The sequence below is a fragment of the Dipodomys ordii genome, unplaced genomic scaffold (genome assembly GCF_000151885.1).
Source record: "Dipodomys ordii isolate 6190 unplaced genomic scaffold, Dord_2.0 Scaffold131, whole genome shotgun sequence".
NCBI lineage: Eukaryota > Metazoa > Chordata > Mammalia > Rodentia > Heteromyidae > Dipodomys > Dipodomys ordii.
The window spans coordinates 2,614,369-2,628,633 of record NW_012267347.1 but is presented as its reverse complement, the minus strand read 5'-3'; the positions used below and the strand labels follow the sequence as shown (position 1 = coordinate 2,628,633).

The following is a 14,265-nucleotide window of genomic DNA, read 5'->3' as shown; positions in this document are numbered from 1 at the left end:
TGCCTAAGGAGAAGGCGGGGCTGGAAGATCTCCGGCTAGCAGACACACCCTTGCCCGGGCCTGCAGTGGCCACTCGCGCCAGCTGGCCCACCGCCCTGCCCAAATGCCTCCCTTCACCCCAAGCCGAAGAGGGGTGCGCACGGGGTCCCACGGCTGAGCCAGCTCCCTCCCGGGGCTCCACACCCGAGCCGCGCTGGCGGAGCTCCCGGGGGAGAAGGTGGAAGGCACCATGAATGTGCGGAGAGGGTGTGGGAGGCAGGGGGGGAGTGGGGAATGCGGCAGCTGGTCCCCCCCGCGACCAGCCCAGCCCCCCGCCACCCCCCCTCCGCCTCCAACCGAATGGTTTGCTCCGAGCGCCCTATTTAATCCCCGCGACTGCAGCAGCTCCGGCTCCCTCCCGGTCCCCGCCTCGGCCCCGGGCTTGGAAGCGGCTCGGGGGCGCCCTTTTGGACAGCGACATCGTCTCCCCCCGCCCCCCTCCCGTCTCCCCAGCCCCAGCCCCTGGAGACCCTCGCCAGCGCCCAGCCAGGGAGCCGGCCGGGAAGCGCGATGGGGGCTCCCTCCGCCCTGCCCCTGCTCCTGCTCCTCGCCAGCCGCTGGGCGCCCGGCGGGGCCAACCTCTCCCAGGACGGTGAGTGCGGGAGGGGGCGGCGCCAGGGGCGGCGGGGAGGGATCGGACCCGGGCGCGGGTGGGCGCCGGGGAGCCGGTTGGCTTTGTTTGGAACCGGGGGATTCAAGTCTCCAGCCGCTGGAATACCCTTGTGTCTGTCTCTGAGGACCGTGGGGTGTGCCGGGGTGTGCACCCTCCGGTGTGCACCGTCGGTTGTGCGCGTGCTCTTGCGCGCGCTTGTGTGTGTGTGTGTGTGTGTGTGTGCGCGCGCGCGCGCGCGTGCACCAGAAGTCTGGTTCTCTCAGGGTTGATGTCTATTATGAACAGCCGCCGGGGTCTGGATGTGTTGATGTCCGTGAGTGCGTGCGTGCGTGCGTGCGCGTGTGCATGTGTGTGTTTGTGTGTGTGTCTGTCTGTCTGGGTGTGCGCGTCTGTGTTGGTGTCTGTATCAGTATCTGTGTGTATGTCTATGTCGGTGTGTGTTGGGGGCGGAGTGAGATGTGTCGCTGTTTCTGTCAGGGCGTGTGTCGGGTGTTTGTGTCTGTCTGTCTGTAGAGGCTGGGTAGCCAGCAGTCCCCCCAAACTGCTGTATGCAAACATTTCTGCTCCCCCGCTCGCCCGTCCTCCACCCGCGCGCGGCGGAGCCCCGAGTGGGCAGCGAAGGGAGCTTGGGTGAGGCTGTCGAGGGGGGCGTGGGCAAAGAAGGGGGCTTCTCTTGGAAGCAAAACAACAACACAGGGCGGAGGGACCCCCCAGTTTAGATGAACCCCCTATAGGTGGCAAAATCTAAGAGAAACCCAGTGGGAGAGGGAAGGGGTGCAGATTGGGCTAAAAGGAAGCTTAAGGTATTTGGGGAGGGAGACACATGGGCAACCTGAAGCTTTCCTGAGGCTGAACATTCATTTCTTCACATTTGGGGTGGGGTAGCAGACCTAACCTCCTTTGCTTCCAGTCTGCAACTCAACCCTTCTTGGGTTTGTATTGGTCGAGAGGAAGGGAGTGGGGGGAGGGCGGGAGGCGGGGCCGGGCTGAGGGGGCTTGGGGAAGCGCCCCCCCACGCCCCTCCCCAGGCCAGGCTATGTAGGTCAGCGCTGTGGCGGCACCTTCGCCTTTGAGAAGGCTGCTGGCGGGTAATGGGGCGGCATATGGGGCAGACTGTCGGGGAGACCAGGAATGGAGCCCTAGCTCGAAGCTCCGGGTCCCCAGAGGGCTGTCTGCGAAGGGACTGAAGGAATGCATCCACCCCCCCCTTGTCCTCCCCTCTCCCTCCTCCTCCTTTGGAGGTGGGCTGGGGTGGGGGAGGGGACGCGGGAACAGGACCTCAGCGAGCAAAAAGGGAAGTGGGGAGAGCTGGAAGGAGGGTGGTTGCTATGCCCGGCCAGATGCCAACGAAAAACAGAAAGAACCGCAGGGGAGGAGAAAGGGGAGGCGGCTCCTGGGCGATGGACCCAGTGGCCAGCAGGGATGGGCACCGGGCGGGGCGGGGCGGGGTGGGGAGGGGAGGGGCTGGAACCGAGGAGGATGATGTAGAGCATTTCGTCGGAGGAAAGCAGGCAAGAAGCCAGGGTGCTGGGAGAATTAGAGCTCCACCTTGCCTGACCTCCTCCCCAGGCCCTCTTTCCACTTTAATAAAGGAACTTCCCCTTGGGGTCCCTCTGGGAACCCTGGGGATCCCCCTTGTTACAGTTGGCTGGAGGTCTCCTTCCACTATAGACTCATCACACTCCCAAAGGGGAGTTTCTACCCATCACCACACAGATATCGGCCACTCCTCTCCCCTGCATGGAATCCCCTTCCCCAGAGGAGTGTGCGGGCGACCCTACTCGCAGAGGTGAGCCAGTCCCAGGGGAAGAGCAAGCTAAGCGCAAAGCACAGACAGGCTGCTGGGTGTTTGTGCCTCAGTAACAACTCTCCTAGGAGACCTTGACTTTTAGCCTTGGCCCCTGGCCTTCCTATCCTGTCAGCTGAGTTAAAGAGGCAGGTGTCACCCAAACTACAACTGTTTGGCAATGGAAACTAAAGGCATCAGGCTGAGACCTGAAAAGAGAAAAAAACAGTGTCACCCCAGAGAGCCTCAGGCTCTCCTATGCTAGGATGTCAACATGAGAGGCTAGCATAAATCTGTGAACTAATCAGGTCTTCCTTTCCTAACCATGCTGATCTTTCTTAAGGTTCAACTCTAATCAGGCTTAAAGGAGAGAAGAAGAGAACAGTTCTGTTCTCTAACTTCTGAGTGGGGAATTTAAGATAAATGGGTAAGGAAGGAGAGGGCAGTTAGAGTTCCCTTTCCAAAGAATCATTTTCCTGCATCTTGTCCACAGATAGTGGATACTGGTCTAGTGTGCAGTGGCTCTGAATGGACTGACATATAAGATGTAACACCACAAGAACTTTTATGTCAAATGAGTTTTGTTCTTGATTTCTGGATCTGAGAAGGCCAGCTTTGATGGTGGGAGGAAGGGACATAGACTCAGTGCGTAGGAATGGCATTCTGAGGGTGATTCTTACCAGGGTCATGCAGAAGTGTGTCTAGTACCCCTGAGTTGGACTGGGGCCTGTGGGCAGGGAGGTAGGTAGTACTTCTCTCATAGGTAATGTTTGTGGTGCGAAGGTTGAAAGACCAACAACCCTAATACACTGATGCTTGAATAGTCCTAGGTATTGTAGTAAGGCACCCCTTTCCACTTAGAAAAAGAAAAATAAATTCCATATACTGCTTCTGTTCATGGCTCCCTTGAGGACAGCATACATTTTTTAAGCTTCACAAGGCTGAACAGGGATTGAGAAGCTGGAAAAGGGCAAGCAATTGCTATCTGAATCTGGCTACAAGTACCATGGCTACAAGCTCTGGAATTTGCCACCTGTCCACCCTTTTATTTCTCTACTGGTACTGGCAGAAGTTGGCAGCTCTATCTTCAAAGGATAAAAGGCCTAAGAACCTAATGCACCCTGTGGCCATCTCTCTGGTGAGCAGCTTGACTTTTGACATTGTGACCAGCCTCTTTTGGGTTCTTCCTTCAAGTTATTTCTAGAACTCTGCAATTTGTCCCACTGTAGAAACAGATGGATGGACAGTCTTGGTTTGCTTCAGACCAGATTACAGCCATCTAACCTTGCACTTTCCTATCCCATACATGTCTATCTGCTCTTTCCCAATGACCTTCTGTCCACTGCTATCCATTCTGCAGCCTCTTGGCTAGGTGCCCAGGGTAGAGATCAGACCCAATGTGCCAGAGAAATCGAGCAGTCATTCTCTACAGTGCTGTCCATGGATATGTTTGGCAGATCTACTACCTCCCTTTTCTGTTCCTTGTTACAGCTTTAACTGTTCTATTCACCCTGTTCCTGTTCTCTTCCTAGTTTGCAGCTGTAACTCTTGGGAAGGATATGCTCTCCCTTAAGATAGTGTGCATTCTGGCGCAGAGAAGTTGAGGGAAAATTTCCTTTTAAGAAAGAGCTGTGGGAATAGTAGAGTCTAGTTATTTCCATGAAGAACCAGTCTGTCTGATGTGGGACCCAATCTAAGGCATGTCAAATGCCTCCTCAGCAGTTAGGCCAAACGTTCCTTATTAAACACTACCCCTCCCCCAAGTCTGGGCAGCATTGTTGGTTTTTACTAAAACCTTTGAACTCCTTTATCATATAAGTAAAACAGATCCCAGGAGAATTGCTCTTATTCTTCCTATAATCCTCTCCTATAATCCTGGCATTCTGCTGCACAGTCCAAAATCTTGTCCTCATCCAACAGAGGAAGAAAGAAAACCCAATCCTCATTTCAAGAGTGTCTTGCTAGGGATGTTCAGGATTCACTTGGAGTGGGTGACTCACTGTTCTGCAGCCATCAAATTCCACAGATGGCATCTTTTTGATGTTCTGGTCACTTTGAAATGGCAGAGTGGGTAGTTGTGCCATTGTTCTGTAAATCCTTAGATTTGATTTTAATACTCTGTGTGGTTACTATACTGTCTCTTGTAGTCCAAACAATATGTAAAATGGGATAAAAATTTGTTTTTCCTTAGGTCACAAGTTAGGGGGAAAGTATCTTCACAGTTGTCACCAGAGAAAAATGCATTGTCACATTCTTCACTCTTTTCTATTCTTGTGATATTGTTTACTGGTTCAACAATACCTTTTTTGTCCTCTAATTCTCAGTAATTAAACTTCATCTAAGGATGGTTAATCTAGGCTCCAGATTCTTCCTGAATGCAAGTTGTGGTCTGAGACTGCCCCTACTGGCGACTGAATTTAAAAATCCAGGGTACTAGAAAGTTTGTGCTGAAGATCAAACCCAGGGCCTCATGCCTGATAGGCAACCACTGAGCTACTCCCTAGCCCTCGATCGTCTTCCTTCACTTTTCTTGTTAGAATTTGATGTTTCCTGTTTAGCCGTTGGCTAAAGGCCAATATACTAGAACATTTTGTTTCCTGAACAGGGTCATGTCCTAGAGGTTCACCAATAGGCTCTGAGAATAGCAACCCCCATGGGAATGCTTATAAAACAGAGTGAGAAGGAAAGAAAGAGGGAGAGAGAAGGAAGAAGGGATAGAAGAAAAGAAGTAGAGGGAATGAAGGGAAAAAAGAAAGAAGGAGAAAAAGGGGTGAAGAGGGAGGGAAGGAAAGAGAAGAAGATTACAAAAATACCCTGGAGGGGCAAGCCACTAGGAAAAGATTCAAGTCTCTAAGAAGAAAGCAAATTTAAGGATACTTTGTCATTATAAAAGAGAAAAGAACAGGACTTGGACCTATGTCTGCTTCTAGGATCAGTAGTAATGCTGAGTGCTCTCAATGCTCAGAACTTTTGTAACTATGCAAGTACAAACCCAATCATTCTCTTACATGTTGCAAGGGAATTTACCTCATCTGTTACTGAGACCCCAAGCTCTCAAGGGTTGTAAACGCATGAAGCTGTTGAGCTTTGCACAGTAGAGGCTGTGAACACTTACATATTCATTGAAGCAGCAAGTATTGAAGAAAGAATCATTTGGGGAAAGAATCACTTCCCTAGGTATGAAAGACAGTGACCACATTTCCCAACTAATGTGAAGGACTTGAAGTCCTGAGGACAATCCCCTTCTGAGATATGATCTCCTACCTTTTCCCCATGTATGAACGAGTATGGGCTATTTATAGCAATTTTTGGTGTATCAGAGAACTTGGATACATCTGATAGCATATCTAGTTATAAAAACACATTTTGGCTTCTAGTGATCTAGTGTGTCTGAGAGGGGGCATAGGCTCTTTGTGCTGTTTCCTCTAACAGAAGATAAGGTTAATTTTATTGATAATAAGTTGTAGCAAATAAAAACCCTCTCCATATAGTGATAGAGATATTTTAGGTACCTAGGTATGATATCTATTATAGAACTACAAACTAACTCTGGTGATGGTCCTCAGATTTTAACACAGTCTCTTGGGCATGTGTATGCCCAGTTCAGACAGAGCCCCTCAGGAGTTCTTCAGTGATGACTGTAGCATGATTACAAGTTGTGCATTGTTTTAAAGTTGGTGTTTACGAGAGTTGGCTGCTTGAACCTATGATTCCACTTCCCCTGCTCTTTGTAGAACTACCTGTGCTTTGAGCTCTCCATGGTGCTAGCCCCTGACAGGGACACTCCAGGCTCTTCTTGTTGCTCTCCATGGTCCTGCTCTACCTCCAAGCTTCAGAATCTACTTTACTCTCTAACAGTGCAGCCCTCAGCACAGGGCTGAAAATTCCCTCTCTGATGCACAACACACACACACACACACGGTCTCTGATCTACTACAAAGAACAAACCCTGAGATGTAAATCTGATGAGCCCTTGTGGCTTTATAGTCCATTGAAGGAAGGTGACAGAAGAACAATTCTTAGGGGAAAAAAAGAAAGAAGTGCATTTAGAGATGCTCAGGAAATTGGGATCTACAGTGACCTTGAATGGTTTCATGTTTTATTAGGTCTGGCTTCATAAATAGAAAAATGAACTACACGCAGTCATGTACTAGGTTGAGATAATGTTGCTCATACATGATATACCACAGATATAAAGTGTAAGATGATTCCTACTAAGTTCATAAGCATGCAACCTCAACAACACTCTGAACTTGACAGCCCATTTAACTTCTGTCATGGTGCTTCTTTTCCTTTTTCCTTCAACCTTAGCAAATGCAAAGACAATATGTAATCATGGGTGACCTGAATAGATAAGAGGAATCCAATATTTCTGAGGCATAGAAAACAAATAGTAGAACCCAACTCATTTCCTTACCTTTATAGATATCTTATGCAGAACCAATTCTCTTAAATGTAACTTGCCTACTCCAGAGACCAGTTTCTCATCATATCTCAGTAGATGCATCTTATTTTTCACTTGCTACTTTTACTCTGCTCTTCTCTCGGGTATCTGCTAATACACTGATGACATCAAGTATGGTAACGATCAAAGAATGTTCAGCCCTAGTCAGTCTTAGACTAACTAGGCTGCTCCTTCATCACACCAGAACTCCACAAACTACTTTCCCTTAAGTGTAAACTACCTCATGTCAATTACTGCATGATAGTTCATTTAATAGTTATACTTATGAGTGACCTAGAGCAGAGTCTAGGTGGAAGGCAGGCTTCCCTAACGAGTTTCCAGGCTCCCTCCTTCATTTCCTCATTTGAAACAAGGAGAAGCTTCATTCCTCAAGGACAGGTAATGAGGGTGATTTATCTCTATGAGCGAACCCTCTGCAAGACCGAATTGGGGTTACAGGAACAGCTGGAGTATCTCCCATCTCCTCCTTTCCCTAAGCCCCCTGTTCTGGTGAAGAGCAGACATATTTCAGGAAGGGTACAAATGCAGAGATTCCAACTGTTTCAATGCCCCTGTGTGTGAATTCTTATCTGTGGAATTTTTCAAACATGTCTTCTCTCTCCATTTTTTTTCTCCAGGAAAATAAAAATAAGAAAAGTTGCATGTTTTTTTTAAATAACAAAATTTTGTATTCTCCAATGATTTATTTTCCTTCATCTAGCCAGACTTACATTAATTGTATATTGATTGCTAATTACAAGCCCATTTTTAGCTCATTTACTTCTAGCTTAGGGTCAAGAAGGTTAGGTGCATCACCTTGCCTGAGGGAAAAGGAAAAATGAAAACAATGTCTTGGCCATTTATCTCCAAGATAGCCATTACTTGTGTCTGCCCTTTCTTCATAAAGTACTGAATTTGGCAAAGTAGGCTGGGGAACTAATATGTCCAATAGGGACTTTCTTGGCATATGCAGGTCCCTTTTATATACGTTTATTGTTTATCTTCTATCCCCTGGCTCTCTGCTTCCAGTTCTAATTCAAGAACCTATCCAAATTCTCAGACAGGATAAAAAGCTCCTGAAAGTGAACTAGGCTATTAAGTCCCTTATTTAAATACCTGATACTTCTTAGTAAGACTGTAATAAGTACATCAATGACAGGTAACAGGATTTATCGTGTTCAGTTTTTAAAGCGCCTGGGACTGAGTTCTTCCATGATGATAAAATAAGGGGCCAGTTTTACCATCTGTTCCGAACCATTTGTCATACAGCAAATGCAGGAATTACAGTGGGGCAAGAGCATTCACAAGTTCTAACTAGTTATTGTACTTTATAAGGATGAAATCTTTTCAAACACATTTTATGTTTCCCCTTCCATCTCTATCCCATAATCTCACCCAAATATAAAATAATACAGCACCACTAAGCCCCCAAGCTTCCCATATTTTCCTTTATCCTCAACTGCTGCAGGATGCCAACTCTTTTCTGGTTTCCAAGCCTTGGAGTCCAATGTCAGTGACAGATGGACTGAGCCTCAGCCCTGGGGAGGAGAGAATTCTGGCCCTCTCCTGGGGAGTTTGAGCAGAAGAAAGAGTCTAAATTCTGCTTTGGGGAGAATCTCTTAGTTTATACCATATGGTTTTCTGGAATAAGAGGGTTCTCATTAATATGGGCATGTGAAAAGGACTCTGTATCTGGGTCATAATAAAGCTGTGTATTTATGTTGGAAAAAATAAAAGCAAGGCTATGAATAATGAAGATCATAGTGGTATGTGTGTATTTGTGTGTGTGTGTGTGTGTGTGTGTGTGTGTGTGTGTGTGTGTTGAAGGGCATATGCTGAAGGAGAGAAGAAGGATAACCAGGTTGGAATATGCATGCATCTTAGGGAACAAAAAAAAGTGTGTACCCACATCAAAGATGAGACATTCAATGAAGGCTTAAGAAGAGAAGAAGAGATATTTCTGTCAAAACAGTACTATTTGCCATTTGGAGGATTGTGAGATCTGTAGACTTGGAAAAAGGTGTCTGTTTCATGGGAGAGTTAAATTCCCAAGAAGGCACAAAGTAAGACTAATGTGAATAACGTTTCTACCACTCTTTTAAAACACAGATTATTTTTCTAAAGCAAGACGAATGAAGGGGAGAGACTAAAATCTCAGTGAGGCTTGAGGGAATCAGGGAAACTATGATCGTGTGGGTGTGTGGAGCAGAACACATTCTTCTTCAAGTAACGCTCTTACGCATTGCCCTGAACCTGTCATCCACACCTTGACTCTGATCATCCAGTGAAGGGAAACAGTAAAAACAAGTCAGGAAAATCAGAACTAGCTTGCCTTCTAACAAATTAAACTTGTTTGCAGCACTGTAACCCCACCACACCAAGCCATCAACCTGAAAGATCGCAAGTGCTTCATAAAGAGCAAAGGAAATGAGATGAAGCCTGTTTAGAAAGGGAAACTGTCCATGCATTCAAACAGGTACTCAGACACTGAGATGAGGACAAGTGAGCAAGAGCAAGGTGTTGGGACCTGGATAGAGATTTTGCAGCCTTGGGAAATCTGTTCTTCATTTCTCCTTGAATTTCTGAACTATTAGGTCCCCATTCCCAGTCTGTCATCTCTTACCCTTCCAATGAGCTTAATTAATTTCTTGTCTAACTCTGTTATGTTTCTTTTCCTAAATACTTTTTTTAAGATGGGATCTTTTCCCCCTTAGTTATATTGGGTATGTTATTAAAGTGGCACGTTTACCTTTAAGGGTATAAAATCCTCCCACTTTAGTTTAAGGAGACAGCAAAGAATTCAAACAAAATCTATCTTCCTCCTGATTTTCAGTTGTAGTAGAATGCAGAACCCAAGGCAGCCCTGCCCTGATTTCCAAAGTACGTGATAAAAGTGAGAAGAGGATGAGAAGATGAGGTGAACAGATACTCCTAAAATGGCTCAAGGTCATTATCATCCCAATAAGAGATGATATGTGCACAGAGAGGTGTCACTTAGCCATCCCTTGGGCTGTGCCTCCTCCCAGCCTTTAGTACCGAGTGCTAGATGCTTGTGAAGTGCACATAGTCCTGTCCCAGAAGGAAAGAGCTGAGGCTAGGAAGGGGCTATTTGGGATCAGATACCCCTCTGTTTTGTGTTTCAACTGCAGTTTTCCTTGCCACAGCCCAGTATTGGCTACAGAGGGGCTTGTTTTGATTGGGGGCCAGCCCAGGGCTCCCTCCCAGTGCTAATGCACTGAGAACACTGACTCAATAGCAAATCAAAGCAACAGCTGTCCCCACCTCCTTCTCTGCCACCCACTTCCCAGTCTCTGCTCCACAGAATCTTAACTAAGTCTCTGAGCACCCCCCTCCTTCCCCAGCCTACCACAAGCCCACTTCTGCCTTCAGAGTTTTTTTTTTTCTTTCTAGTTCAAGAATAAGACAGGCTCTTCTGCTATTTCTCTCATCTCATCTAGACCCTGGTTCCTACTTCAAAATCAAGTTAGCATTCCCAGGTCTCTCTAGGGGGACATGCTCCAGGAGGAACACACACAGGCCAGGCACATGAGCATGAGTACACGTGTACACATGCACACACACACACACACACACACACACACACACACACGTGCACACACACGGATCCTGTCCTCACAGTTATTCACTTTCACTCATAAGGAAATGACAGTAGTTTCTTCCCTTCAGCCCCTCTTTTCGTGAGAACTAGAACCTGCTGGTAAGATCTGACATTTATGAAGTTGTGCTACGTGACCCATCTTCAGGACCCCCTTCCCTATAATTTTACCACAACTTCTCCAACTTCTCTTGGTATTTGGTAGACTTCCTTCCCTTGAGGTTTAGGGTCCTAGGGTTCTTCAGTATCACATACTGAGAGATAAGCAGGAAGGAGAGATAGATATCACTAGACAGAAAATTCAAATCAATGGAAACTTTACTTTTCAATTTGCTAGTCCACAAAAATGCTATGAAATTATATTAGTCCTCACCAAATGCCTGGGTGACTACACTGATGTCCTAAACCTCTTTGATCTTTGCTTTCTCCCCATTAAAGAAGAGAGTTAATCTGGGGTGTGTGACTCAGTGTTTTGCTCCTCAACATTGGGGGTGGGGCACAAATACACAAAACCACGAGAATGTTGAACTGACTGCTACTTAAAATTGTGTCAACTCTAAAGGTCTACGTCTCCAATAATTGTTTAAAAAAACTATTTTAGGCAATGAAGTAGAACCCAAAGAAGGAAGAATTATTGAACTTTGGCAATAGAGAAGCAGAAAAGACATTATTTCCATTCTGGCTGGTAGAATCAAAGATCTTCGGAATAACTGCCTCTGGCCATTAGGGGTCAGTAGAAAATGACCAAGCCTACAAATTCACTGTAGGGCTTTAGGTAGCATATAAAACATATTTCTTCACAGCACTATAGTGTGTGATACTTTTTTTTTTAAACAATTGGATGTGGAAAATGTTTCTGAATGACTTTAAAAAATTGTTTTATTTGATTTTTTAAAGTAAGACCCAAGTTAATACCAAGGTAAGCTTTCTTTGTAACAGTCACTTCTTCACATCTACCCCAGGCAACCTAGCCAATTACTCCCAAGATGCCTTCCTCATCTCCCCTAGAAAAGCCCAGCCTCAAACTATCCCACACCCAGGAAACAAATGTCTTCCTTTCTCAACTGGCTGAGCATTGAACTAAAAGTTGTCTGTCATGTACATGGTAAAACTTGCCTGTGTCCAGACTGAGTTCTTCTAAAACAGAACCCCTGAATAATCTAAAAATGTGAGACATTTGTTCTACAAACCCTAGATCTCTGGTCCAGGCTTTACCAAGCTAAGAGGTTAATTAGCATCATAGGGATTTCCTACAGTGAAGACTCTATTTCCCACCCCTGCTGACCATTTATTTCCACTTCTCTTTAACATGACTCTTTGGAGAGCAAAGCAAAGCCCTGAGAGAGTAATATTAGTGATTGCAGGCCCAAGAGGCAGGCCTTTTGATAAACAAGACTCTGAGAGGAAAAACTGGACAACAGCAACAACACAGGGAAGAATGAGAAGGAGCAAGGTCTGTCTTGGTAGCTCACACAGGGAAAAAAATATGGAAAGGGAAGGGGCCTAGATCACAGAGGCAGAGAAGAAATTTGATTGAGCTTTGAAGTTGGGAAATGAATGTGAACTGGGGCATGCCCAAGCTCAGGAAAGGTTATCTGGACTTGCTGCTGCCCGGGGAAGGCAGAGTCTCATCCCTGAGGAGCACCACAGATAGAAGGAGATGTACCTGAAAAGACAAAGGGACACCGATGACAGAATCACCTGTACCTCTGAAAGGGCCCGGCCACCCCTCTGGCTGTGTTGCAATACTGCAGACATTAGGTAACAAGAAATTCAAGGGAGAAGAAGCAACATTAGAAAAGTGTGGAAGATGGAAAGTTGGAGACTCTTGACATTCAGTCTGTCAAGGTCCTAGACGAGGCAATGATGGAGATTTGCATAAATGGGGCACAATGGTGCAGGCCAAAGAGCAGATCTAGGAAGTAAAGTGTAGAGAGCCCTTTGGGATCTGAGCTTTTTTTCTTTTTTCTTTGATCTAAAGTCAAAGTGACTCCCCCAAATCTTGGAGTAATCATCTAAATCAGGATTAAGACGGAGTGGGTCCAAAGGCACAATCAGGCATTCACTGTCAAAGAAAAACTGTGGCTGTGAGCAGAAAGAAAAGCTCTAGGTGCTGAGTTCTGAGTCTGCTTATGCCATGGCCATTCTCTCCTGTGGGCGGCCCAAATATGTCTAAGAATTCCCTAAGAACTTCGAGCCAGGGATAGGTTACAGTAAGAAGATCTGGTCAGAGAGCCTAGCAGTGAGCTGCCTAATGTTGGGTACACCATTCTAAAAGTGGGTGCCTCTAGTATTTTAGGCCACAGCCCCCAGTGTGTTTTCCCCTCGGAGATAACACTCCTCCACCCACTTGTCATGGTAGTCGTGAGGAATAACAAGTAGGCTGGGATGAACAGTATTTTTAACTCTGGAGTCAGAGAAATGCTGAGTCATCACCACCACCACCATCATCACCATGATCATCATCATCATTACCACACCACCATCATCACTATCATCACCATCATCACCATCATCATCAACTCTTACGCAGGGAAGCTGGTTTCTCCACAGTCAGGGAAGTGGAGCTCCAGACCCTAGCACTGGTAAGACCAGCAGCAATTCTGGAAGAGGTCTCCAACCCTTTGTCCCAAATGTGTACACATGACCCTGCTGATAGATCTATGGCCAGTCCATTATAAAACCACAAAACAGATAGGGAATGGAAAGGAAGACATGTAAACCAGGTAATCAAGGGTGATGCTAACAGATCCACACATAGACTTTCCTATGAGAGACACTTAAATAACAGATATAATACATTTGCATTCATTTGATGCACTTAATTATTCAATAAATATTTATTGAGCACTTACTAAGTGTGAGGCCCTGTGCTTGCAATGAGCACTGAATCGCAGGTATCAATGCATGCTTTGAAGAGCCACGGTGGTGAGTCTCCAATTCCCACCTCTGCTACTCTTAATATGAACAATCAATCTGAAGGAAATCAGTGGGTGAAAGGAATACTCTGTCTTTCAGATATTCTAGTATCCTGGAATCCCAAAGATACCAGAATTCATGGGTAAATAAAACAAGAATTAGGCAATCCTCAGAGCAATTGAGAATCAATAAGAAGATAACCTTTTAATTTTTAGCCTAGTTTCTAGAATGCTAGGGCAACATGAAGTGATTTTGTTCATTTTAAATAAACATATCTGTAGCTTGGTTAACTAAAGAGTCCCACATTGTAAGGCACTTAGGGGTACACAAAATAGGCCCTGAAGTATAGATAAAAACACATTCAGAAATCCAATTAAAAATGCAATTCAGTTGGTACACATCACGGCACCTCCATCAGCACAACCACCCACTTCTAACTCACTACTCTGTTATTTTTATCATTCTGCAGGTGAGTACTGTGCATATTATTTGGGTAAGCCAACCCCACCTAGTCAGCCATAGCAACAAGCAATCTATCTATCCATGCCCTTACAGCCACACAACACAAAATACATACTTCTGAAGCAAAGGCAGCAGCTTCGTACAAAGATACAGTAAAATCTGGACTTTGGTCACAGCAACTCAAGTTTAAAGGCTGTCTTATCCCAGACATAGGAAACTTGTCATATGGATAAGTTCCTTAACTGAGCTTGATCCTATGTGTTATAATACCTAATGAAAACATGTCTATGATTATGCATATGGAACATTCAACTTGGATTTTACATATAGAAAGTTTATAAATATCAAGTCTCTCTGACTTGTAGATGGTAAACCATCTATCTCTA

At 45.7% G+C, this 14,265-nt stretch overlaps 1 protein-coding gene across 2 annotated transcripts in view; it reads left to right on the top strand.

Annotated features, from left to right (window-relative positions):
- The first annotated feature begins 366 nt into the window (after window positions 1–366).
- The window catches only part of Cadm3 (cell adhesion molecule 3), a 31,244-nt gene continuing 17,345 nt past the window's right edge, over window positions 367–14,265 (top strand). The window contains exon 1 of one of the 2 annotated variants that reach the window (XM_013030704.1): window positions 367–631. In XM_013030704.1, coding sequence (XP_012886158.1) covers window positions 550–631 — 82 coding nt within the window. In that variant the 5' untranslated portion in view covers window positions 367–549. The remainder of the gene's footprint in view (window positions 632–14,265) is intronic. The other variant, XM_013030705.1, reaches the window with a different exon arrangement.